The sequence below is a fragment of the Erythranthe guttata genome, chromosome 8 (genome assembly GCF_056151865.1).
Source record: "Erythranthe guttata isolate IM_541 chromosome 8, IM_541, whole genome shotgun sequence".
Classification (NCBI taxonomy): Eukaryota; Viridiplantae; Streptophyta; class Magnoliopsida; order Lamiales; family Phrymaceae; genus Erythranthe; species Erythranthe guttata.
Genome location: NC_142540.1, coordinates 4,881,930 through 4,909,879, shown reverse-complemented (window position 1 = coordinate 4,909,879; position 27,950 = coordinate 4,881,930). Strand labels below are relative to the sequence as shown.

At 33.6% G+C, this 27,950-nt stretch overlaps 1 protein-coding gene and 1 long non-coding RNA gene across 10 annotated transcripts; both read right to left on the bottom strand.

Moving 5' to 3' along the window:
• Nucleotides 1-237: 237 nt before the first annotated feature.
• On the bottom strand, nt 238-27,950 carry LOC105976351 (lysine-specific demethylase JMJ29-like). Of its 9 annotated transcripts, none has more exons than XM_088821757.1 (29): nt 27,687-27,950; nt 27,213-27,262; nt 26,510-26,606; nt 26,221-26,304; nt 22,551-22,601; nt 22,111-22,191; nt 21,347-21,407; nt 20,861-20,984; nt 20,619-20,739; nt 20,447-20,491; nt 20,086-20,365; nt 12,700-12,749; nt 10,192-10,337; nt 9,890-10,005; nt 9,052-9,151; nt 8,831-8,966; nt 8,471-8,537; nt 7,849-8,386; nt 7,338-7,661; nt 3,886-4,143; nt 3,610-3,682; nt 3,435-3,520; nt 3,021-3,140; nt 2,761-2,822; nt 2,112-2,342; nt 1,837-1,920; nt 1,673-1,746; nt 1,064-1,106; nt 238-573 (listed from the first exon to the last, which is right to left on the bottom strand). In XM_088821757.1, exons 11-25 carry the CDS (start codon nt 20,160-20,162, stop codon nt 2,129-2,131), a joined length of 2,367 nt encoding a protein of 788 aa, XP_088677883.1. In that variant the 5' UTR covers nt 20,163-20,365; nt 20,447-20,491; nt 20,619-20,739; nt 20,861-20,984; nt 21,347-21,407; nt 22,111-22,191; nt 22,551-22,601; nt 26,221-26,304; nt 26,510-26,606; nt 27,213-27,262; nt 27,687-27,950; the 3' UTR covers nt 238-573; nt 1,064-1,106; nt 1,673-1,746; nt 1,837-1,920; nt 2,112-2,128. The 9 variants fall into 9 exon arrangements, with proteins under 9 accessions (XP_088677883.1, XP_088677882.1, XP_088677881.1 ...); XM_088821756.1 differs by having other exon boundaries at nt 1,837-1,864; XM_088821755.1 differs by having other exon boundaries at nt 1,673-1,864.
• Nucleotides 15,606-19,301, bottom strand: LOC148768353 (uncharacterized). The gene is made up of 4 exons (XR_016033081.1): nt 18,579-19,301; nt 17,112-17,683; nt 16,495-16,537; nt 15,606-16,038 (listed from the first exon to the last, which is right to left on the bottom strand). It is a non-coding gene; the product is annotated as an uncharacterized LOC148768353 (long non-coding RNA).

The window sequence follows — 27,950 nt, the reverse complement described above, 5'->3', positions numbered from 1 at the left end:
GTATTATAGTATTTATACATTGAAAATTTTAATTTGGTCTTGCACGAGTGGAATTAGTCTTGCATATAGCCGCAACCTATGAAATAATTACTCTTCTCCCTACATTGCACTCTTCTTCTCGTATACTATTTCCTAATTTTATGATAACTCCATCCGTTTTATATTATTAAGAAAATTAAATCATGGTACGAATTACAAAGTAGGAGAAAATGAAACTGCTACAAATAACACAACATATTGCTACGAAATTAAAGATATATTTTATAATAAAAAACAAAAAAAATTCATGTCCATTCCGATTCGCTAAAGTCATTACAACTCACAAAAAACGAAAAGAAAAAAGATAGCCCAAAATTACAGTATGAAAAACGTTAACGCATCGGTAGATATGGTTTCACTGAGACGTAGAAGACTCGACGGCGGAGGTGTTTACTTTGTTAAGGAGGCCCAAAATCTCTTGCAAAAGATAGGCTTTCATATGAGGGTCAATAAGGTGGCCTTTTGTTTCGAGAATCAATTTCATCCTCTCCAATTCCCTCTTCACTTCTGCAAGACTAGGTATACGTATCTCCCCTGGAATAAGAAATTATACGCAGCCGATAAAAAAGGGTAGAAACGACATATATATTCATGAATTAAAATTGCAATAAAACATTAAGAGTGCACATAAAGATCTTCACGGCTCAAAATTCATGAACGAAAAAACACTTGAGCCAAACAGAGTATTGGTCTTTTAGAAAAAACAGAGTATTGACATTTTGAAGATGTTGTCCGGCCCGTAAACAGATTTACAATCCACATTGTGAGTTAATTGAAATGTGAAGCATGAATCGCGACCTAGAAACGATTACAAGAAATAAGACCATGATTGAGGAAATAAGCTATACGAAGAACATCGTTATTTTTAGAAAATTAATTTGTAAATAATCCAACACACAGAAGAATGTAAAACGAGCAAAGGTGTCATATCCAATCACATATTTCACATTACAATTTTTTTTCGATGTACGGGATAAATCATAGTAGAAAAGTGCCATAGTTGTAATTACGAAATTTAATTTACCTTCAGATTGGGCCACTTCATCTGAATTTTCCTTCATTAGCAACTTCACAATGCAAAAAAAAAAAAAAAAGGGTCATCAGAAAGAGGAGCAACGATAGGACACAAAAGTTAGTCCTATAAAACTAATCTTCAAATCTTAAATGATAAATATATGATCTCTTAGGACTCGTTCTAATCCAAAGTAGAAGCTGCCGTATTTTCAACAAGAATATCAAGAGAAATGAAAATTGCCAAAAAGAACTGGATAAGTTAATCAATTCGGGAGGGGGGGATGAAAGATCGGAAAGTACACAATTCAAAAACAAAAATAAATTGCACATCTCATTGATCGACATGTCATCTGATTTTGAACCACCAGAATAAATCAAAAACCATCAATCCGATAAAATAGGTTGGAAGATGGAAAATTAAATGTTGAATAGAGAATAGAACTCGGGGGGGGGGGGGGGGTGGGGGGTGGATAGTCATCATTCAAAAACTAAATAAAACACTTACAAATATCTGAGAAAACGATGAGAAGAAAACTGAGAGAGGAATCGAGAGATGGGAGATATGGGAATGAATGGGGGAAGGGAAACGAGTGTGTTATATAATGGTGAGAAAATCTACCGTGATAAGGCCGGCAGCCAATGCAGCGATTCGCAACAAATTGTGCCTTATCCAGCCACGCCACGCCAGCTCATCTAACGTATCAGCGTTGACCAATCTTAGCTGGCAACAATATACATTTTGGAAAGATATAAAATATACCGGACGGATTTGTTAAAGAATACCTATGCCCAATATCCACTGCTAACAGGCCTGTGCATTCAGCAAACGCAACAGAAATATCAATTTGCATTTTCCAACACTTAATACTAAAACCAAAAAAAACGGAAACATTAGCCTGCATCATGCCAAAACCAACTCGAAAATTCTCAGGGACTTCGAAATTCATGAAATCAGACAAAAGTATGGCTCAAAATTATATAAATAAAGTATAGTTCCACAGATGAAAATGTCAAAATATTATTCAGGCAAGAGATGTTAACTCAACAAGAAGGCTAACCATTGAAAATGCTGGCACTAAGACGAAGAAGAGCCAGCACTGGAGTTTATTCTGTCGGTGAGGAGCGCAATCTCTTTCAAAAGATAGTCTTTCATATGCGTTTGAAAAAGGTGGCCTTTCGTCTGGAGAGCCAATTTCATCCTCTCCAACTCCCTCCTCACTTGTGAACGACTAGGTCTCTCTCCTGGCTGTACATTCTCGTGCTCAAACGGATTTCTTAAGGTATTATTACTGAAAAAAAAAAAAAAAAAAAGAGTGTCAAAATCGCCCATGAGAAGGCTAAATCTACTTCTTCCTTTAAAAAGTACAATAAAATAAATGATACCAAATCAAGAAAATATCCGAGGATCAAGTTATGTCTATGCTACTTATTATCAGAAATTTCTAGCAATATCAAGCATGTGAAGGACATCATAATAACATTTTTTTCTCCATCTTACGACAGTTAAATTTAACGTAAGGTGGTAATTAATTAAGAAACAAAGATCCAAGTTAAATTCAACCACCAAATTCAATTACAGATCTAGACCTCTGACCGTAAACTGAAAACGAAAACGAATAATTAAACAATGCTTGTATCCATTTACTTGTACGAAAGAACAATCTAATTAATTCAACGACATAATTTTAAAAAGTATATCTGACTTACAGATCAATCCTTTCCAAGTATTGCACAGCTTGGCATACGGCATAGAGAACCAGTGTTTTCACCTGTTTCATTAAGAGCTGTTAGATGCTTATTTAGTATTATTTATGTACACGAATCAGAGTTAGGCTGGAAACAAATATAACTAGAGAAAATTATACTTCTCATCCATACTTAGTAATAATCTTTTCAATTTATATATTTAAGATTTTAGTGAAGGAAATCCGTTTATATATTATACACAAATACATCAACTTACATACCTGCAACTTGTCTTCCTTGGAACTATGACTGTGAGGGAGACGCCGATATTCCGTCGATAGACGGATGCACTCACCAACACTTTCTGCTGAAACAAAGTTAGCAGAGACACTGGTGCACGACTGAAAGAGGAAAACACACAAACATTAATTGCAAAGTTAGCATTAAAATGAAAAAAATGCATATGCGAATGATAATTTATGCCTACAAAAAAAATTCAAAGAATCAAAGGAAAAGAGAGAGTTGAAATAACAAGAGAATGTAAAACATTGATGAAGTGACCAAATACTTCAGATTTTTTTTTCCAAGACGAACAAAACTCAAGAGCGCATTAATTGCATTAACTACAAACAAATCAACTACTTGAATAGCATAATAGCCGAATATCAGAAATTTGGCCTATCTATCGACCGAACCTTTAAATTCCTAACTTGATAAGGGCAGCCAGCTGGTACAATAACTGCATCTCCTAACTTCTGAATAAAAGTCCATGGTTTAATTCCTACAAAGAAAGAAGTACCAGCATATATATAATCAGTATCCCTGGAAATTAGAGATATTACCCTATTAAAACGCAGAAAACATACTAACCATATTGTGCTTTCAGGTTCCTTTTATGCTCCACCGTTAGGTAAAATGCTTTCTCATGAATAGGGTGAAACAACTTCACATGAATAAACGAAAAATAAATAAGTAATATTTTAATACTTCGCCAAAAAGAAAGAAGAATAAAAACCATCTACTAATTTTACAACAGTATATGTGTTTCGGATTATGCTCAACAAACAAGAAGTACTTGTTCCCCAAAACGCCAAAAAGGAAAGTTGGCAATTGTTCCATTAAACTCAAAGTTTAGAATATAATTACTTGTTGCAGAGGGAATATATGTCTGAACTGTCCATAATGCCTTCTAAGATATTCCTCCAATTTAGGAACATCTTGTCTCCTGAAAACGTCCCAGACAGTACCACCTGTTTTATCATCGAACCTTTGCTCATTGTTTGCTGAGGTAGAAGAATCGATTTTTTCTTTTCCTTTATTTTTATTTTCCCTTTCATTTGCTTTCTCATTATTTGCAGAAGATACAACTGGATCCTGGGCAGCAGTATGCATCAAGATATTGACCTGAAAAACAATTTAAATAAAAAAATAAGGAAAGTGAAAACTATGGACGATACAATTTAAATAAGGTACGTTGCATTGACGATCAGCATAAAGTGAATGGAATATAGTTCAAATTTGGACGATAGAGTAAAAGCACAATCTTACAATAGTAACATCGCACACCAAAATAAAGATGATCATTGAGTAAGCTATTTATTTGATCTCTTCATATGTGTACCTATACTTTCCTTTCTAAAGGAAGTCGCAACCAAACGTCGCAACTTAAACGTAAGATTTTTGGCTAAAGCTAAAAACAACTACCTAGGAAACTATATTCTTGCATTTATTGTTACTGCACTATTCATACTAGTTCCTATGCTTTTATACTTATCATTTACATAAAAAAAATAAGTCATAAGGATTAATGCAATTTAATTATCAAATGCATTTGATGAAAACTTTCCTTATAAACACGCTTCCGGTTTTTGATATTGTTAGACGATAAGGCTATGTTTGTTACGGTTTTCAAATTCTTTTCCCTATTTCCCCAAAATAAAATTATATTTCTACAATATTTTCACAAACTTTTCCCAAAAAAAATTTAAATGCTTCATTCTCTAACAAACATGATTTCACTGCTACAATGAAAATTGTCTTCACTAAAATACAAACTAAAATCACTTTATTTTTCAAATTCTTGTTCCAAAATACCTTTTTCCAACACCTTTTAGACATGATTTGACAAGCTACAGTACACATTGTCTCTTCTCAAAACACAAACAAAGTTTATTTTATTTTCAAATTCTACTTCCAAAACATCTTTCTCCAGAATAAAATGGAAACGGAAGCCCATAAGCTTACCAAACATACCCAAACTTATCCCACATCGCTAATTTATTGTGCTACGATGCCATGATAAATTGGCTAGGGTATAACTCATCTCCAAGTATAATATATATTAGAAATAGCTAAGATTTTTAGTTTAATTATGGTGTACTAGTTGGTATATATTCTTTATTTAGCTTAGAGTAACTTGTGTATGCCGATGTATTGTTTTTACTTAATATGTGAAGAAAGGAATTCTTCACCTATCTTTTCTCACAAGGTATCGGAGTAGGTTCATAGTACGTTTGCATGCGGAGATGGACCCCGCTTCCAAAACTCAAGTTTTACCATTTCATGCCCTAATGACTTAGATATGCTTATAAATTGGGATTTTGGCTTCATTAGCTTTATCTAAACTTGAAATTGGAGATGTTGAACCACACATGCTAAGATTCCAACATTTTGAAATCTAAAAGATATTCTTATTTCCTTTTTCATCGAGTCTAGTAATTATACTCCTATCAGTGGGATAGGTATTTCCCATATTCATGATGTTCGATAATCAAATCATATCTAAACAATATCACCACCATAACTATCAAAACAAATCAAGCATACCTTGTTCATGCATTGTAGTTGGAGATGAAAATTTGCATATATAGTTTAGTTTAAATAGCTTTATATTGTAGATGATATCGTGCTTTCAAATGCTAGAAAACCCCAAAACAAAAGTCCGCTTAACTCTTTGCGCAGTTTCCCAAGGGTTCCGCTCAACCATCCGAGGTTAAAGCATGGTTGAAGTTGAATCTACGTCAATAGACTTTTGTAAGTCATAGGGAAGAAATCTTTCCTAGTTTGGCTACGTTTGGAATTTGGATCATCGATTTCAATATGAAGAAATGGAAAGTGTATAAGGAAATGAAAACGGCGAATTTTTAAAATAAAAAATTATGTTTGGTTAATAAGAAAATAGTAATGGAAATCTTGATTTAATGATCTCCGACGGCGACGTTCGACTGTGAGAGAAGGATGTGCGACGACAACGTCCGGTTTAATTTTTTCCTCTATATTACTTTACACCGTGTTTTATATTCTAATCAACTAATAACTTGTTATGTCATTGAAACGTACTTGGTTTTCACTATTTTCACGTGACCAAAACAAAATTCCATTTCATTTGTTGGATCGTATTGGGTTTGTATTTGGAAGTGTTAGAATAGTATTAGAAGTTCGATTTCGAGTTTCGGTTTCGGTTTGGTAACTTCAACTTATATTTACCTAAGACACACATGGATTGGTTCAAATAGGATAGTTGTGAAGCTTATCTATACATTTCACACTACCAGCGAAACAATTTATAGAGTTCAAAAAGACCCTTGAGCTTCTCCGGGTTTACATGAAGTAATTCCACATTCTAATGCGATGCTTATGAGTTCTAGTTATGTGTGACACCAACACATTTTCTATCTAATCCTATTCCTATTCCTTCTTTGCAGACACTTGGCCATGCACATTATGACAAACAACGAACAATGTGTTCCACGCCTAATGTTGTCTCTATAGATTAAGTAGACACTAATCACTAGTGATAGTAATGTCTCAATCCACAAAATATTCGAAGTTGTAAAATCTTACTATAGCTCAAAAGTTACCCAAGTAAGAGAAAAAAAATAGAAGCAAATCTATAGTACCAATACAAAATCCCGAAGAAAAATTAATGTTAATAGGATCAAATGAAGACTTTATCATGCAATAGGCCATATATGCCTCGCTACGCGACAACGAAATATTTCAGAAACTATGGAGTCTCACTTCAAATTCATCTTTCTTCTTCAAGAAATAGTGTGTAACAACTTATTGAACTTTTATACCTCCACTTAATTCAGAATTCTTGTGTAACTACTATTCCTAAGTCTTAAGCATATTCAACATGACTCTAGCATGCGTATGAGTCAACAATTAAGATTAACAAAAACAAAGATTGTTCCACATAAGAAACAAAAATCATAAAAAAAAAAAAAAAAAACATCCTATTTAGGAGTGCTAGTTATGCATTGCAAAAATTAAGTTTTCTTGTATTAAAATTCTTTCTAAAACATGAACTTTAGTGGTTGGTAGTAGCTCACCAATATCAAATTCCTAAGAACATTAACATAATGACACTCCCAAATAAAAAAAAAAAATAAAAAAAAACATTGATTGCTTGTGGAATCAATATATTTGGGGATTGGTGAAAATTCGCCAATATCAATCCTTAAGATCCACATAAGATGCTAACACATCGCTAAATCTCCTCGGGGGATTTAACGATGCACTAGGAAGTCTAATGGGAAAATAACACTCAATTTAATAAAGATAGATATAACAGAAAAAATGTAGAAAAAATGTACCATATCTGAAAGAGCATATTGGAGCTTGGTTGCGGAACAAAAGCCAAGGTGCTCATCGACTCCATAACCAAAGCATATCTTTGGACCCAACTCTGGCTTCAAAGATTTCTTTGGTGTTTTAGCTGGCATGTTGAGGTAGCCAGCTTGATGAGTATAATGCTTGAAAGGCAAGCATTTGACAAACTCTTGGTAATGCCTCGGCAGTCGTTCTGCAAATGATTCAGTTCGAGGCCAATCCTCCAACTTTAATATTTTGGGCCGACCTTCACTGTCCCAAAGGCCTTGAGTGTATCCTTTGAAAAATTGGTGTATGCTAATTGTTTCCTGCATGTCATAGTCCCAAAATCAAATTATTGCAACACGAAAACAAAAGTAAACCGACGTAAGGCTATATTGGAAAATTAATTATTAGATAATCTAACAAAAGGATGAGAAATGAGGAATCCAAATCACATAATCCGGATTATATGCGTTTCTGATAGGGTAAAACATACTAGAGAAGTTGACTTACCTCACACCAATTTAAGCAGTTCATTACGCTGAATTCCAGAATACGCAAGTCATGGGTGCTTTTAATTTTGCGAGAGGCGCGCCACATGACTAACGGTTCCCAGCTCAACCCAGTCGTTCTGTTGAGGACGTTAGGGACTATTACAGGCTCACCTTTATATAGGTGCCATTGGAAATGTTTTTGGTCCGCTGTTTCAACGCCCTCAACAATGGGACAATGGAAGTTATCCGATTCACTCCCATGATTGTATCCCGAGCATGAGCATGCTCGTGCAGAAGGTTCATGACCATCAGCTACGGATTCTGCTTTTGTTAGCAGTTCCGATATCCAGTTAACTGGATACGTGGACTTCAACTCCAGAATCCTCGGACCACAGCCCCCCATGCCTTGAGGTGGACAAATAATGTCACCGTTATTTGTCAGTTTACAGTCAGAAACAAAGCCGTTTCTAATCTCTTGGCAGCAGCTCGCACAAAGCTTGTATGAACAGTTTGGGCAGCTTCGGTGAATATCAAATACTGAAGATTTGCAATTACCGCTGCACATAATAAGTTCTAAAATCAACATTTTGCATATTGGAGCAGAGAATTATCAAGAAAAGAAATTAGTTCGAAATATCCACCATTTTTTCAGTTGATATTCATGGCTATGGTTTGCTTTGGGAAGCCGTAGTCCTGCAACCGATAAGCCTGTCCAACCAAAAAAATATTGTATTTCATCCAGCAGTGAAACTATTATTGATATGGAAACAAGTCGTAACCATGAACTTTAGATATGCTTAATACTTCTACACCGCAGAAAATAATATTGTTAGATGTCCCTGAAATTTCCAAAAATGAAGATATTGACGAGTTCTACATCGCATTAAACACCATTCTAAGACTCTTTGACTTTCTTTTCAGGCAGCGAATGCAAACTAAGCTTCCAAAAAAAAAGTGTAATCCGGGTGAACTTCAAAACTCCTAACAAAAGTTAAAATTACCTTGAATTCTGGCCTCGTGGTCTGTTTCCATATTTTGCTCAGTGACAAAGTTCTTCAAGAACGGAAGAAGTACTCGAACAATATACTTTGAGTACTGAGTCTTGTCACTGATGCAAAGGTCTGGGATCACCAATTCCTAACATGCAAGAACAATAAAATAATTAAAAAATATATAATTCTATATCAAGATAAAATCAAGATAAGTGTACTTCAATACGAACTTGATTAGCCACATCAGACTGTAAGCAAGCTGTACAGTTGCAAATGTTGCGACAACTGGGGCATGCTTCAGCAAAATATGTCTCATGCATCCCTGCATACCTGTAATTACCACAAAGATATAGTAAATATATATGCAAGAACATTGACGAAAAAACATCAATATAAGCATGATGATTCATTTAAGCAAAGTTCTGTAAAAATGAGTATAAGATATGCCTCAACCGGAAAGGGCATGGACTGCCATCTTCCAAAGAGAAGATAATAAATATACCGTTTAGGCAGTAAAATCGAAAATCAAGTTTGCTAAAGAACAATTCAGAAATTATAAGTACATTTCAGTCTCAAAAAACATGAAGCAGTTTACCAAATAATTTGACATTGAAGAGAAAAGATAAAACAAAGATTTAAGGTATACCACAACATATAAGCAACAAAAGCAAAACAGAACTGATATGATTGACATGATGGAATTAAATACAATCTTATTCATACAATATTGTTCAAACAGTGAAACTGAATAGTTGTAGTGCAGATGAAACTTTAACCAAATATTATGGCAGAAAACACAAAGCAACTAATTATTTCATGCTATCAGTACACGGAGAGAAAAAATATGCAATAGTTGGCGAACAAAAAAGAATGTCATCGTGTAATTGTTTATCTTCCACATTTATAACTATAAGCATGAGGGTGCAGGAAATAATTCTAGTGTGGAAACATTTGATTCATTTACTTCAAAACATGTTTCCAACCAATGATTTTTGTTATAAGAAAAGACGTTAGTACCATAATATAGAGCTGAAAAATGGGAACGAAAAAAAAAACACAATTCCTCACCATTTTGTGATGCATGTAATACAGTAACCCTTTTTATTGCACCTTGTGCATCTTACGACTCTTCCTTTGTCGTTTCTGCGACATTGATGGCAATTATTTGAATCACTTCTTTTCCTCTGCCACACCCAAAGAAAAAAGTATTAACACAGGAACTCATTGTCCTCACTTTTGAATAAAATGTTGTTCATAGTTATGTAATGGTCAAGGATATGATAGATTTCAAAACTTGATTGATATACAGAATACACGGAAGGCACATTTTTTTTCAGATAGATCTGTCACAATTAACATTACTAATTTACCTTTAAGTTGGGTTCGTTCATCTGCATATTTCCAGCAGAAGATGCATCTTCATTTGTACTTCTCCACGGCATCATTTCAACTCCTAATTGTCTTTGTAAATCTTGTTTTTCAATCGTTTTCTCAATCAGGCACCGCGTTCTCTTAACTGCAATGGCAAAAATGTATGCATAATTGTTCCAGGGAAGACCAAATAAGGATGTCTTACCAGCAAAAAAGGAAAATTGTGTTGATTACTGAAATCCGATACTGCTTACTGCAATCTAATACTGACTATTGCAATTTTATGCTTATTAGTACAATCTTATGCAGATTTACAAAATATATAAATAATTTTCCTTTTCACCGACCAAAAACGTTTTTACTTACCATGCGTGTAAAACGGAGGGCCCCAGGAAGTAAATCTCGAATTATATTCCTTAAGGACATTCTAGGAAATTTATTTATATTATTGCTACTTACTACTTATGCATATCAACAGAATATATAAATAATTTTCCTTTTCACCGACCAAAAAAACTTTTTAACTTGCCATGCCTGTAAATTGGAGTAATCCAGGAAGAAAATCTAGAATTAGCATTCCTTAAGGACATTTTAGAAAGAAGAAAATTATTTTATATTATTGCTACTTACTACTTATGCACACTGACAATGAAACTGGTCCTAATTCTCCATAATCTGTTAAATAAATATTACAAAATTAAAATTAAATTGTTAATATGTTTAGATAGCCTACGCTGGAAAATATTTTTTAAAGGTTACAAAATCTATGAGAGAATGAAGTTATTTCAAGACATGCATGTATTGTAACCTAAAGACTAGCAGAGAATAACAACCAAATTTAAACCACTAAGCATTTGTACATTTATTTGAAGAAATGGGTTACAGCAGAGACAAAAGAATAATATTCGAGAATATATGAGTACAAGTTTAACAGCTTAATCAAATGGCTCATAATCAAGTAGAAACAAACTGCAAAGTAAATATCATAGTAGTTATTGGTTTCTTCATAAGGGTTGCTCCATTCTACTTGTAATTTATTATTTTATGTTTTAATTACAAGCAGAGATTAAACCCACCTTATTTACGTAACAAAAGTTTTCCAAAATTGTTAGTTTGAACAACATAACCACTAAAACAACCACCAAAAGGAGGAATAAAATAACTAGTCCAAAATCTATCTTCAAAATCAAGATGAGAACAAACACATGTTCTTTCTAATCTAAAATAAAAGATATCGTGTAAGTCATGAAACGAAACATGAAAGTGATGGAAAATTAGTAACCACTCAGTTGATCTAGTTTACGAAGAAAGAAAAAAAGGAAAACCAACAAAAAATAACATAAAAACATAGGCATCATACAAACACAAAATGAAGTAAAATCACCTAAATCAGATCACAAACTCCTCTGAGTTTGAACCTTTGATAAGAGAAAATGAGGAGATGGAGATCGAAAATTGAACAAGGTATTGAGAGATGCAGAGAATGTGTGAGAAAGTAGAATGGGAATAGGGAGTAGGGAGGGTAGGGTAAAATTTATTTGTGGGAAAGTCCGCCAGTAAATCCGATAAGGTCAGCATTGATTGTATCGACCCCTAATAAATTGCTTCATATCCAGTGACGATGCCAGCTAATTTTACATATTAGCAATTACACCAACCATAGCTGGCAGCAAAATGACATTTGGCGAGATATGAAATGTACCATACAGTCTATTGTGAACTTCCTTGAGCCATTAATTTAGTTTACCTATGTATGAAAAAAGCAAAAACTCAAAGACTGAACAACCCAAGACCATTGCTAAAAAAGCTCTTTTGCGACTACTTTATCGTCTAAATGATCACAAAATATTATTGAATAGCGGCTTCTAATGTTGGTGCACTCCTTAAATGCTTAAGCAAATTAGTTATTATATTCAAGACTGTACATCGTGACCAATAAATCATTGCCATATTAAAACTGTGGAAATCAGTGGATTTTTAGGCAACCAGAATTTCAATTGTTTTATTACCATGACACACAAAAGAGTCCTATTTGATGATTATCTTGCATTTCTTAAGTATGTTATCTTGTATTAAGTCGAGGGTTCAAGTCTCTTTGCGAACGGGTTGTAGGCCATTTATAAGACCAATGTTTTTTTTTAAGAAACTACAACAAGGGCTTCTTAGTGTACAAGGGCTTCTTGACTGGTCTCGTTTTCTTTCTAAGTTTTTGTTTTCCTAAAACAAAATTTCTCTTGAACTTATTCAAGTTAATCATAGTATATCCTGGAAACTCATCTCGTAACTTGAAATGTGTGTATTATATTTGATCAATACTTGAAAAAAAGTAATTGAAAACATAATATAACTCAATAGCGAGATGCTCTTTCATATAACTAAGTCACGCAATCATTTCCGCGATATTTGCTCTTCCATATATATGATATCAGATGAAGCACTTTCTGATTATTTGACACTCAACAAAACACTACTAAGGCTACTCTTCAACATCCAGATTAAAATATTACCTGATACTGAAAATACATCTCTCACCAGCTCTCGATCATGCCCCATATTCCTTCAAATAATGAGAAGCAAAATTAGTAGGAACCATCAAGTTACAAAGAAGATGAGATAAATATTTGGATGAGTAATTTCCTATAGAGAATACGAGTTCTAAATAAGGAGCAACAATTGGTGTTAATCCTAGGTATTAATCATATAATCACTTCTTTTTTTACGAAAAAATCATATAATCACTTATACTTATACATTGATATAATAATTCACAGGGAAACGGAAAAAAAAAACCACTGGAAATATGAATCTCCCAAGAGTTCAATTAGGTATTAGGTTCCCCAATTAATTCGACCAAAGTACTCGAAATTTTGCTATCAAAAAAAAGCATAGAGAAATTAAAGGCAATTGCATTTTCATATGATTCATCAAAACAGTAAATTTAATGGCTTACAATCTGGAAATAGCCATCCTATGAAGAAATTCCACATCCAATTAACTCCGTATATCTCCCACCACCATAACCACGGCGGCGAAGATAGCCGGAGCACATTAACCAATACAGTAGTCGTATTGTTGGAATGCCTGTTATTTTCCCATCTCCTCTTCACCAGCTCCATCCTCCAATTACCGTGCGCCGAGAAAGAATACGGCGAGGGATAACGGCCGGTGGCGGTGGCGGCGGCGCCGACGGTGGGCATCGATATTGCAACTGCCACCGACGGGGTTTAATCTGGGGATTGGAGAGATTACAATTGATCGGAAAAGGCCTTTTTATTTGATCACTTGCTAAACTAATTAAAGTTCAAACGCCTTTAAAGTAAACATCAATGTAATTTCAACCCCTCCAACTATGCATTAATATGACTTTAACCCCTTTAACTAACAATTATTGCAGTTAAACCTTACTATTATTTTTCCAAGTTGAAAAACCTAAAAACAATTCATCAAATCACACCATGGAAGAGACTTCGATTGCAATTTGAATCACGCTTGAAACCCGTTATTCAATTTACTCCAATATTTATCATTGTTTTGAATTTTAGCACAACTTCTAACATTGTTCAATATACAAAATTTAAACTAATATTATAATAAAAGCTGGTACTAGTTCATCGTTAAGTTTAAAGTAGTAATGAATCATGTTATTCTCCTACTTTCTAATTCGTAGCATGATTTAATTTTCTCTAAAAATAAATGCTCCAAACCTAAGATAAGAAAATAATGATAATAAGCTATATTATTTTTTATTTTTTTTGTTGAATAAACTATGTACTAGAAAAGATAAAATAAAAAGGCACTGCATAAGCAGCTGCGTGATGGTTTGGAAATTTATCAAACTGTATTAATATCGGTGTTTTAATTTCCTGACAGAACCGACCGGTTGGACTGGTTAAACAGTGAACCATTGTCTTGTCATGTTTGGTTTTAACCGGTTGAGCCGTAGTATCATAACCTAAGTGAAAATCCGATTTTTTTTTCAAAATTATGATTTTTTAATGAAAAAAATAAAGAATTAAAATGGCCGAAACGACGTCTTTTTATTGCCCAGTTGAAAAAAAAGTTAATCGAAATATGTTTACTTGAAATTGGAAGACATGTTGTTTTAAGGCTTAACTAGGGAGACCCTCAAAACACATTTACATTTCTCCAAGTCCATTATTTTTTTTCATCTTAGCAAGACCCTTGATTTTATATTTTAATTAAATATAAATACATTATTTGATAAATATTCAATATACCCTCATATTCTATACAAAACTTACATCTTCTTATGACTTCGAAAATTTTCTTTCTCACGGTCTTCACAACTCTCTCTCTTTACACGTTCTCTGTCTGCTCATCGTCTAATCTTCAATCCGAGGCGGAAATCACAAAAATAATCATTTGTTGCATTAGGTCGGCGGCGAAGGCTTGGGCGACTATGATGAAATCTCCGACAACGGAAACCACCTGAACGTCTTCCACAACTGTGCTTTTCCAAGGGCGATCTTCTTACACTTCAAAGCCACGACATTTTAATACGTTCATCTATTCCGGCAACAACGAGATGGTGATATATAGATATCCGCGGATTAGGTGGTACAACACGATTGGTGGCGTTTTTTTTACTGTTTTTTGCGCAACAGTGTTAATATTTTCGCGAGACGACTATGGGGTTTGGTATTGGTCGCTATCTAAGTCTTGGTAGCGTCGATGGTTTTGACACGGTGAGGCTGGAGTTTGGTATTGGTTGCAACCCTTCTCTTACAATTTAGTCGCGCGGTACAAGATAATATATTCTTTTGAAATTGATTTCGCTATTTTCGTAGTACATTTCGATAATATTGTAGATGGTTTCGATGATTTTGTAGTTGGTTTTGATGAATTTGTCGTTGTTTTCGGTAAATTGTAGTGAATTACTATAAACTGTAGCTTGTAGTTGGTTGCTAAAATTTGTAGTTGGATTGAACTGTTTTTGTATTTGTCTTTGTTATAAATTGTAGTCGTATTATAATTTTGTAATTGATTACTGAAATTTGTAGTCCATTACAATTTAGTAAGTATAGTTGATTATTGTAATTTGTAGTTGTTTACGAGATGATAAATCTTCCAAGAAAAAAAAGACGAATTTATTAAAAAAAAAATTATTGAAATAAATATTGAGGGGACTCGCTAATAAACCTTATTTTTAATTATAATTTCTATAATATTTGAAATGATTCGATTTGATATGTGTATTTTGATATGGTGTGTGTGTGTGTAAAAGAAAATTGAGTTTGCTTTACATTTTAATTGCAAATGAGTTAATGTGTGTGTGAAAGAAATATGTTTTATTTACTATTAAAATTATGTAAATAATTATAAAATAAAAAATGAAAAAAAAACCCGGTCCAACCGTGATTCAATAGCTCGTTCGGGTCAACGTCCGATCCAGTTTTCAATACATTTACTCCATCCGTTTTATATTATTAAGAAAATTAAATCATGGTACGAATTACAAAGTAGGAAAAAGATGAAACTGCTACAACATATTGCTACGAAATTAGAGATATATATTATAATAAAAAACAAAAGTTCATTCATGTCAAAGCTGATTAGCCAAACTCACTACAACTCACAAAAAAACGAAGAAAAAATAATATTGCTCAAAATTATAGTATGAAAAACATTAACGCATCGGTAGATATGGTGTCACTGAGACGTAGAAGACTCGGCAGAGGTGCTTACTTTGTTAAGGAGGCTCAAAATCTCTTGCAAAAGATAGGCTTTCATATGAGGGTCAATAAGGTGGCCTTTTGTTTCGAGAATCAGTTTCATCCTCTTCAACTCCCTCTCCACTTCTGCAAGACTAGGTATATGTATCTCCCCTGGAATAAGAAATTATACGTAGCCGATAAAAAGGGTAGAACCAACATATATATTCATGAATTAAAATTGCAATAAAACATTAAGAGAGCACATAAAGATCTTCACGGCTAAAAATTCATGAACGAAAAACCACTTGAGCCAAACAGAGTATTGACATTTTGAAGATGTTGGCCGGCCACAAAGAGATTTACAAGCCACGTTGTGAGTTAATTGAAATGTGAAGTGCAAACCACGACCAAGACACGATCACAGGAAATAAGACCATGATTGATGAAATAAGCTATACGAAGAACATCGTTATTTTTAGAAAGTTAATTTGTAAATAATCCAGCAAACAAAAGAACGTAAAACGAGCAAAGGTGTCGTAACCAATCACATATTTCACATTACATTTTTTTCAATTGACGGGATAAATCATAGTAGAGAAGTGCCAGGATTGTAATTACGAAATTTACCTTCAGATTGGGGCGCTTCGTCTGAATTTTCCCTCATTGGTAACTTCACAATAAAAAAAAGAAGAGAAAAAAAAAGGGTCATCAGAAAGAGGAGCAAGATAGCTAGGACACAAAAGTCAAAAGTTAGTCGTAGAAAACTAATCTGCAAATCGAAATGCAAAAATATATGATCTCTTTGAGTACTCTTTCTAATCCAAAGTAAAAGCTGTCGTGTTTTCAAGAATATCCAGAGAAATGAATATTGCCAGAAAGAAATTGATAAGTTAATCAACTCGGGAGGGGGGGGATGAAAGTACAAAATCAAAAACAAAAACAAAAATAAATTGAGTATCTCAATTAACGACATGTCATCTGATTTTGAACCAGAATAAATCAAAAATCATCAATCCGATAAAATAGTTGGAAGATGGAAAATTAAATGTTGAATACATCTAGGGCCGGGGGGGGGGGGGGGGGGGGGATAGTCATCATTCGAAAACTAAATAAAAAACTTACAAATATCTGAGAAAACGACGAGAAGAAAACTGAGAGAGGATGAGAGAGGATGAGAGAGATGGGAGATATGGGAATGAATGGATGAAGGAAAACGAGTGTTATATAATGGTGAGAAAATCTACCGTGATAAGGCCGGCAATCAATGCAGCGATTCGCAATAAATTGTGCCTTATCCAGCCACGCCAAGCCACGCCAGCTCATCTACCGTTTCATGATTGAAGACTAAATAATTCAAGACCAACATCACAAAATCGAAGAATCCACACTTACAAATAAATGTATTTAGTCAAAGTAATTTCACTACGAATAGTCTGAAAAGGGGTTTTTCTAACTTGGTATTTACACATGCAATTTGATTTTTTACTTCTAAAAAGTAGTTGATACAAGACAATTGCATGGATAACTGAATTCTGCAACCTATATACTTATATCAAATTTAAATCTCAACTGATATACATAATACTAGGAAGGCAACATGTTATTTTCTGTTTCGAATTGTTTTGTTCTATAGATCTGCTACAATTAACATTATTAATTTACCTTTAAGTTGTGTCCGTTCATTTGCATATTTCCAGCAGAAGATGTTTCTCCATTTGAACTTCTCAATGGCATCATTTTAACTCCCCGAAATTAATTGCCTTGATAAATCTTGGTTTTCAATTGTTTTCTCAGTCAGAGCACCACGTTCTCTTAACTGCAATGGCAAAATGTATGCATAATTGTTCCAGGGAAATGAAATAAGCATGTCTTACTAGCAAAAAAGGAAAATTGTGTTGATTACTGTAATCCGATACTGCTCACTGCAATATAATGTTGACTATTGCAAACTTATACATATTACTGCAATATAATACTGACTATTGCAATCTTATGAATTATGATGATTCACATAAATATGTAAATCATTTTCCTTCTCACTAACCAAAAACGTTTTTACTTACCATGCCTGTAAAATGGAGGGCCCAGGAAAAAAATCTCAAATTAGGATTCCTTAAGGACATTTAAAGAAAAATATTAATTTTAAATTATTGCTACTTACTACTTATGCACACTGACAATAAAACTGGTCCTAGTAACTAGTTCACCAGAATCTATTAATAAATATTTCAACCATTAAAATAAAAAAAATTAATATGTTCACATGACCTATGCCGAGTATTGCCGACTAATGTTTTTTTGTCCTCTAAATTCTACTACAAAAAAAAAAAAAAAGTGGGAGATACAGGTTAAGGAAAAAAAATATAGAGTATATAATAGTGGTTATTGGTTTCTTCATAAGGATTGCACCACTCTAATTATACATCTATTATTTTAATTTTTAATTATAAGTAAGAATACATGCAGTGACTAAACCAACCTTAGTTTCTACAACATAAACGATAAAATAATCACCAAGGAGGAGTAAGAAAACTAATCCTAAAATCTAATCTTCAAAATCAAGATGACAAACACATGTTCTTTTTTAATCTAAAATAGAAGATATCGTGTCATGAAATGAAACATGAAAGAGGTGGAAATTAGATGGCAAACTCAGTTCATCAAGTTTAAGAATAAAAAGGGAAAAACAAGAAAAGGTAATATAAAATCACCTAAATCAGATCACAAACTCTTCTGATTCTGAACCACAAACAAAACAGAAGCTTTTAATTTGAGAAAATGAGGAGATGAAGATTGAAAATTGAACAAGGGATACAGAGGTGGAGAGAATGGGCGAGATAGAAGAATGGGAGTAGGGAGGGAGGGGAGGGTAAAATTTATTTGTGGGAAACTCCGCCAATAAATCCGATAAGGTCAGCATTGATTGTATCGACCCCTAATAAATTGCTTCATATCCAGTGACGATGCCAGCTAATTTTACATATTAGCAGTTACACCAACCATAGCTGTCAGCAAAATGACATTTGGCGAGATATGAAATCTACCATACAGTCTATTGTGAACTTCCTTGAGCCATTAATTTAAATTACCTAGGTATGAAAAAAGCAAAAACTCAAGGAGTGATGCTAAAAACCTCATTCCCGATTGTATTATCTTACAAATATCCGGCACGATTTCTTTTCCTAAAACCAAAGTTCTTTTGAAATGTTTGAACATATCGAAGAGTAATATCACTTGCAATTGTGTATAATATATTTGATCAATACTTGAACAAGTTAACTGAAGACATATATTAATATATCCGTTAGTCTTGAATAACTAAGTCACGCATTCATATCTGCGACATTTCGTTTTTCATATAAATGTTCTCAGATGAAGCACTTTCCGATTATTTGACACTTAAAAGAGCACTAAGGCTACTCTTCAACATCCAAAATTAAATTAGTACCTGATTCTGAAAATACATCTCTTGCCAACTCTCGATCATGCCCCGTATTCCTTCAAATAATGAGAAGAAAAATTAGTAGGGACCACCAAGTTACCAATAAGATGTCATAATTTTTGGACGAGGAATTTCCTATAGAGAATATGTGTCATAGATTAACTTCACCAGTTGCAAATGAGCAGAAATTTGATAATGATTTCAAGCCTCGAGTTTCCATGGTTACGAATATAATAAAATACAGGAGTGGGAAGATCACATATGTATTAAAGATGCGCATAACACAGAAGCTGTAGAATCAACAGTGATAAGAAGGATGCTAACCCATACGTGTCTTTCAATTCACATTGAATTCTTTCGGTTTTTTGGTCGAAAAACATTTGATATTTTTTACAAAACAACGTATAGTAAAGGAGTAACAATAATTGATGCTAATCCTATAGTAGCTAATACAACAGAGAGAAGCAGGATAGCCACGCATGCAAAATTGTAAGTCAAACAACGTAACACGCCTTTCCATAACCTACGACCATGGAGTTTCTTGGGAGATAAAAATTAATGTACGGAAACAGAAATTGCAGCAGTTGGCACATTTAGGGCATTATTATCACAATAACCAAAATATATATATATCAATAAAAACAATAATCAACAAATACTCACCAACATATATATAAATCATGTTAAACAGTAATGAAGTATATATAAATATAACAGCAGCCAGAGGTTCTCCATAGTTTCTAGCTACACATTCTTTCAAGAGTAAACTTAATCACCTGCCAACACATTCTTTTTCATCAGCGCAGGATTCCGATGTACATTCCGATGCGTATAGAGGGTGCAAATGTACCATATCTGAAAGAGCATATTAAAGCGTGTGAGGAGCGGAATCTCTTTTAAGAGATAGTCTTTCATATGTGGTTGAAAAAGGTGGCCTTTCGTTTCGAGAGCCGATTTCATCCGCTCCAACTCCCTCCTCATTTGTGAAAGACTAGGTTTCTCCCCTTGCTGAGCTGGATTCTGGCGTACGGTGCAAATGGACTTCTTAACGTAATACTGGTAAAGAATAAAATAAAATGAATTAACATCGTATCGTATCAAAGACATATGTTTATTTAACAAGCATATATGACTTACGCATCAATCTTGTCCAAGTACAGCGCTGAGAACCAATCCCTTCACCTGTTTTATTACGAGCCGTTAGATGTCGTCCGCAATCTTTATTTTTCTTACAAGCAGACAAATTTTTATTCATTATATATATCTCCGGTTTTAGTTATTGACAAGACAATCATATTATTTTACATACCTGCAATTTGTCTTCCTTAGAACTATGATTGTGAGGGAGTCGACCGATATTCCGTTGACAGGCGGATGCACTCACCGACACTTTCTGCTGAAACAAAGTCGATAGACATACTTGTGCACGACTGCAAGATGGAGCATCGTACACAAAAGTTAATTGCAAAATTCACAGCGAAAAATTTACATTCGATGGAAAATAATTGAAGTCGTCGTTCACGAAGTTGTATACGAGTCAAACACACAAACCTTTAGGTTTCTAGCTTGGTGAGGGCAGCCAGCTGGTACGAAAACCGCGTCGCCGAATCTGTAGGACATTTTCTTTGTCCTTATTGTGGCATTGATGACAGTTGTTTGAGTCGCTTCTTTTCCTCTGTCATACCCAAAGACAAACATGCTAACATAAGATACTTTTTGAATATCTTACTTTACGAGAGTGAAATTATAAGAGATCTACAGTTACGGATATAACCCTCTCAAAAAGAAATATAGATAGCTTCCTTCCATTTCACATGGGTATCTAATGTAAGATCTGTTGATTAAGTTAATTAAGATCTGTTGATTAAGTTAATTAAGATCTGTTGATTAAGTTAACTAAGATAAGTTTATTTACTAAATCATTTTGTGACTGAAGACTAGATTTTTTTTTTTGAAAGACAACAGATCCCTGTTGTTCTCTGTTTATCAATCTTTGGTTCTAAGAGATCTGTCATAATTGACTTTCACGAAATTTACCTTAAAATTGAGCACGTTCCTCTGCATATTTCCGGTAGAGGATATTTCTTCATTGATAACTCTACAAGGAAAAAAAATCATCAGAAAGAGAAGCAACATAACTATGACACAAAAACTTGTCCTAGAAAACTAATCTTCAAATCGAGATGAGATCTATCATTAATCTAAAGTAGAAATGAATGAAAACTGGCCAAAAAGAAATGGACGGAAACAACTAGGCGACAGGGAATGAAAAATCAAAAATTACAAAATTAAAAAAAAATGATGTATGTCAAATCAGATATCTCCTTTGTTTTTTGAACCAGAAATATATCAAAATCCTTGAATCCGAGAAAATGATTACACGGTGGAAAAATGAAAGTTGAATGCAGCTAGGGAGGGGGGGAGGGGGGTGTAACAAGAATAAGAAAAAACTGTAGGCATCATTCAAAAACAAAATGAAATTAAAAAACTTACAGATATAAACACAAATCTCATCTGATTTTCAACCAAAAAATAAAGCAAAGCCTTAAATCTGAAAAAATGATGAGAAGAAAACTGAAAGAGGAATAGAGAAATGGAGATATGGTGAATGAATTGGTGCACGGAGAATGCGTGTTATATAATGGTGAGAAAATCTGCCGTGATACGGTCGACAGTCAATTGCAATAAATTTTGATTTATCCATCCACCAACTCACCAACTCATTTGCCGTATTAGCATTAACAATTCTTAGCTGGCAGCAATATACGGAAACAAAATATATTGGATGGGCTTGACAGTACCTTACTACGTTTTTTAACTTCTACGAGCCATTTCTTGGACTTCTTATCGAAGCCCAATATCCACTGCTAATGCTAATAGGCCTGTGCATTCAGCAAACCCAAAATTAGAAAACAGAAATATCATTTTGCATTTTGCAACACTTAATACACAAAACCAAAAAAATTGGTTTGGCTCGGTATATTCGTAAAGATCCCGGGAGAACTGAATTATAGACAAATGAAGTTACACTAAACATATTTCGGCAATGCTCTTTGGAAATTTCAAAAATTCCATCTCGATCTTGATTGCTCTTCCAAAAGGCTTACATGTAAAATTCCAAATGAATTAAAAAAAAAAAAAGAATCTTTTAAACTTATTAACTTGCATTTTCTTTGGTGGAAGAAAAGAACTAAAACTAGCTAATATAAGGCATATGACAATACCAGGAATGAATCCATACATGGAAAAAATCTCTTCTGCAATCATATCAAACAGTTGAGAACGGCTCCTCCTTTGAAGAAAAAAGAAAAACAAATAATAAATAAATAAATAAAAGTTGAGAACGGAAGCCAGGAAGGAGATTGACCAGAAATTGATTAAAAAAAAAAAGAAAAAAGAAAAGCACAGTTCAGTTGCATAAACTTAAACCAAAAGTATCAGCACCGAACCAAAACTGTGAAATATGGAAAACGAATATCAAACAGGATAGCAGTTCAGTATTCGGTACAAACTAAAGCTTTGGTTTTGGTTCGGTCGGTTTACCAAACCATACACATCTACCCAACTGCTAAGTAGATCATTTCAGCATAATTTTTCTAGGAATGGTAAATTTTGATATCATATTAGTCAGCCTATTTATCAAGTTTAGCTTGATTTCTGCTCAATAAGCTAAAGAAGTGCCAAGTTATACAGTGCAATAAAAGCTTAATATAGATATTTGATGTTGTTTTGATTAGATGCATATAACTTTGGAGCTCAACCCAAACTTTTGTAGCCCCCATACCAGATTAAGATCAAACAACTTATGAGCAAATTTTTTGCACCTATAGATTTTCATTTAATCGTGAGTAATCCCTATACGTTAAAAACTTAAAATTATTTCAATGATTCTTTTAAACCCGAAAAAGCGAAGAAGAAAAAAGATGCAACCACGATGTCCAGTGTACCAAGAGTTAGTTTCCCATTTTTCTTTCTCATGAAATCTTGAAGCTGAAAAATAAAGTTAGCTAATCAGAAAAGTCTTAGAAAATTATTTTACCAACTAGGAAATTATTTTTTAGAAAGCGCATTATGCAACTAAAGTACACTGCTGCTTAAAACAGCGCTGTGTGGTTCAACACTTCAATACGTATTTCCGGACAAACTAGCTAAGCATCCAATACATAAAAACAAATGTAAGCTCATTGACCAAATATTCCTCTAATAAAGCTATCACCAAATACTATAACATAAAATATTCTGAAAATGAAAGTTCTTATTTTCCATTCTCGACTATAAGCTATATATTTCAAGATGCATATCCTGACCATATTCATTTTTCCTTGTGCACAAGCCATACAAATGATAGAAATCTAAAGCTTTTAGTTTTTGGAATTTCAACTATTTTATTACCACGGCGCATAAAAAGTGTCAACAAATACATAACACAAATTGAGGAAATCAACTTTCTTCAATACCATAATTAATTATGTTCAATAATGAATATTTACATCAAGCGATTATCAAAGTCTCTCAGGAGAAAAAAAATCGCTCTCAAAAATATTTTGGCTTTGTTGGTTAACAAGATACATCATGATTAATTATATCTTCTTTCATATTTAGTTAATTCAATAATTTTTGGGAGCATCTAAAAAAATTGAAAAGAAAAAAATTGTGCCCTTCTCTTATAGATTATTGGTGCATTTATACAATTAGACCCTAATAAAATTAAAATAATCTTATCTTGGTCACCTCATTGTAACAACCAAACGAGGACGTATTCAATTTGATAGTACATCATTCGTTGTCAAAACATCCAGAATTGGTGCTTCATACAAAATTATCTTTCTCCACTATAAATTTCTCAGTCGCATAGCATTTGCATATCTTTTATAACTGTATTGTGTCAATTTTATTGTGTGTGTGTGTACAAAAAAGATTCTTCCAAATGCATTTTTCACTATAATGCAAACTTAAGACACCCTTGGATCACTTTGGTTAATACATACTTTATTGACCACGTAACACCGTAAACAATCATTAAAATTACAAATATTACCACATCGTACGGGTCTCTCTGCAAAAACCCTTCATCCTTAAATACTCAATCAGGAAGATCTTTTTACAATATTAAGCAAATCGTGAAGATTTTTAGATGTATCACTGTTTAATGGTGCAGAAATATTTATGTGATACCGCGTGTGAGGTGCTCTAAATTTAGTGTTGCTTCGAAGTGAAACAGATTAATGTTATAGTGCAGGAGAAAATATTATTTTGTCAGAACAGAAAACACAAAGTAACTCAGTAAGTAACTCATTTCTCAGTCATATTTGAAATATGAAAAACACTTTTCTAACACTAATAACTTTGAAAGTCAGATATATGTAGTTCAATTCTTCTCGATGCAATAACTAGAGACCAACAGAAGAATGTGATTGTATATGCTTTATGCGTGCATCTATCCAAGTGCGTTGTCAGTATAATGAAAGAAGCTTCTAACTAAAATTTTAACAGAAGTTTTTACGTTCTAAACAAGATGGAAGCCTAGATGGCAACAAGTTAGAAAGTAACGATAGCATCCTAAAATCAGAATTTCAACCAAAGAATTTACTAAAATCAAAAAGTCTCTAATAGCAACATCGATTAGGGTACTAATGAGAACTGAAAGTGCAATAACACGTCTCATAAAAACAAGATATTCTCTCTCCAACTTCTTCACAAAACAAGATATTCAAAGGTGACAACTACAGATTTTTATGTTAACATTTTTGTCTTCGAGTATGATAGAGTGACTCAAACAATTGTCATCAATGCCACAAGAATGATGAAGAAATAGTTTTATGATGCACCAAATGCAAAAAAAATAACTATCCCGTTTCATGCATTATTAAATGTCGAGAACTTTTGTTGTTGGAGACATTTTATACTTCAATGCTCAATTGTTAGACACTACTAAAATCTTTTGTGTCGTGGAAATTCTTCGGCTGTGACAATTTGGAAGCCTACGTCACAAGATTAATTCCAGTCAACGAATTTCCAGATGCAAAAGATATAATTTTAGTAGCTTAACATAAAACTGAAACACTGAAATGAAAAAGTATCTTCAACAACAAACTTATGCACAACTTAGTGATGCTGAGAACGCAATAATCCTTCAAACTGCATTTGATGTATCCAACAACTATATCTTTACCACACATGTGACGCTGAGGACAATTGTTTGAGTTCATTTGCGTTTGTCACACCGAAAGACGAAGATATTAACATATAACATAGGAACCCTTGATTCTCACTTTTGTATATCTAATTTCGCAAAAAAAAATTGAGATTCACTACTGAGGCATAGGACTCTTTAGGCAGTTTGAATTCGAAAAAACTAGTTTTCCAATCAAACTGGTATATAGATGATTTCACCCAAATCCATAGTAAGAGCTGCCATATTTTCAAGAACTTCCAGAGAAATAATGAAAATTGAACAGAAAGAAATGGATGAGTAAACCAAGCATAATGAAAATATAAAAGTCAAAAACAAAAATAAAATAAAATTAATTATGTCCAATCAGATGTGTCATCTGATTTTCATCCAGAAATAATCAAAAGCCTTCAATCCAGAAAATATCGAACACAAATCTCATCATTTTCAACCAAAGATAAAGAAAAATCCTTAAATCTGAGAAAATGGTGACAAGAAAAGTAAAAAAATGAAAGGAAAATAGAGAGATGGCAATATGCGAATGAATGGGGGCAGGGAAAACGAGTGTTATATAGTGGTGAGAAAATCTGCCGTGATAAGACCGACAGTCAATGCAGCGATATGCAATAAATTGTGCCTTATCCATCCACCAACATGCCAGCTCATTTAACGTATTAGCATTAACCAAATTTAGCGAGTATACGATTTTGCAAAATATATTGGAAGGGTTTGACAGTACCTTACTATGTTTTGTGGACTCTTCATTAGCCATTTCTTGGAGATCTGAGAGAGTATCTAAGCCCAATATCCACTGCTAATAGGCCTGTCCATTCATAAAACCCAACATTAGCAAACAGAAATATCAGTTTGCATTTTGCTAAACTTAATACTAAAACCAAACAACTAGGTTTGGTTCATAAATTCCTCTAGATTAGGTAGAATTGAATATTCTGTAAAAAAATATAGAGATTTTTCTTTGGCATTTCATTAACAAAACCCGAACCACTAGTAAATTGTACCAAACTTACTTTGGTAATGCTGAAAACTGATTGCTCTTTGGTATTTTTGGCATTTCATCTCAGTCTTGATCGCTCTTAGCCAACATCATTATTCTCTATTTAGATTCTGCATAGCAAATAAAATTGTAATGAATTAAAAAAACGAACTTAAGAGAACGAAAACTAGCCAATAATAAGAGGCGTGACAATAAAATGAATGTATTATATATGATACATGGAAAGGATCTCTATTTCAATAAAATACGTAGAAGAATATAAAGCATTTCTTCTCATTTCAAGCCAACAGTACAACTAACATTTTACGAATATCTCCTTCTATAAAATGCATATCCTGACCATTTCAATTATTGGAGTTTCAACAACTTTTCCTCTGAGTTTGAACCTTTGATAAGAGAAAATGAGGAGATGGAGATCGAAAATTGAACGAGGGATTTAGAGATGCAGAGAATGTGTGAGAAAGTAGAATGGATTTAGAGATGCAGAGAATGTGTGAGAAAGTAGAATGGGAATAGGGAGTAGGGAGGGTAGGGTAAAATTTATTTGCGGGAAACCCCGCCAATAAAAGCATTTACCCACGCAGTCATTTATGCGATATATGCTCTTTCATATAAATATTATCAGATAAAGCACTTTTCGATCATGCCCCATATTCCAAAAATATAAACTCAATAAGCACCAAGACTAGGCTTCAATATCCAGATTAAAATATTACCTGATACTGAAAATACATCTCTCGCCAGGTCTCGATCATGCCCCATATTCCTTCAAACAATGAGAAGTAAAATTAGCAGGAACCATTTCCTATAGACAATATGAGTTCTAAATAAGGAGCAGCAATTGTTCTATAAACGTAACCAGTATGACAAGCAGGATAGCCACGCAGACAGGATTGTAAGGCATACAACCTAAGACATTGTTCTATAAACGTAAAAATTAATATATGACAATAGAAATTGCAACAGTTGAAAAATTTACGGTATTATCATATAATCACTTATACTTATACATTGATAAAATTATTCACAGGCAAATATGAATCTCCCAAGAGTTCAATTAGGTATGTATGAGGTTGCCCAATTAATTCGACCAAAGTACTCGAAATTTTGCTATCAAAAAAAGGCATAGAGAAATTAAAGGCAATTGCATTTTCAAATAATTCACCAAAACAGTAAATTTAATGGCTTACAATCTGGAAATAGCCATCCGATGAAGAATTTCCACATCCAATTAACTTCATATAACTCCCACCACCATAGCCGGAGCACATTAACCAATACAGTAGTCATCCTCGAATTACCGTGCGCCGAGAAAGAATACGGCCGGTGACGTGACGGTGACGGTGACGGTAACGACGGCGGCGACGGTGGGCATGGACATTGCAACTGCCACCTGTGGGGTTTAATCTGGGAGTGGAGAGATTACAATTGACAACTGATCGTCGGAAAAGGCT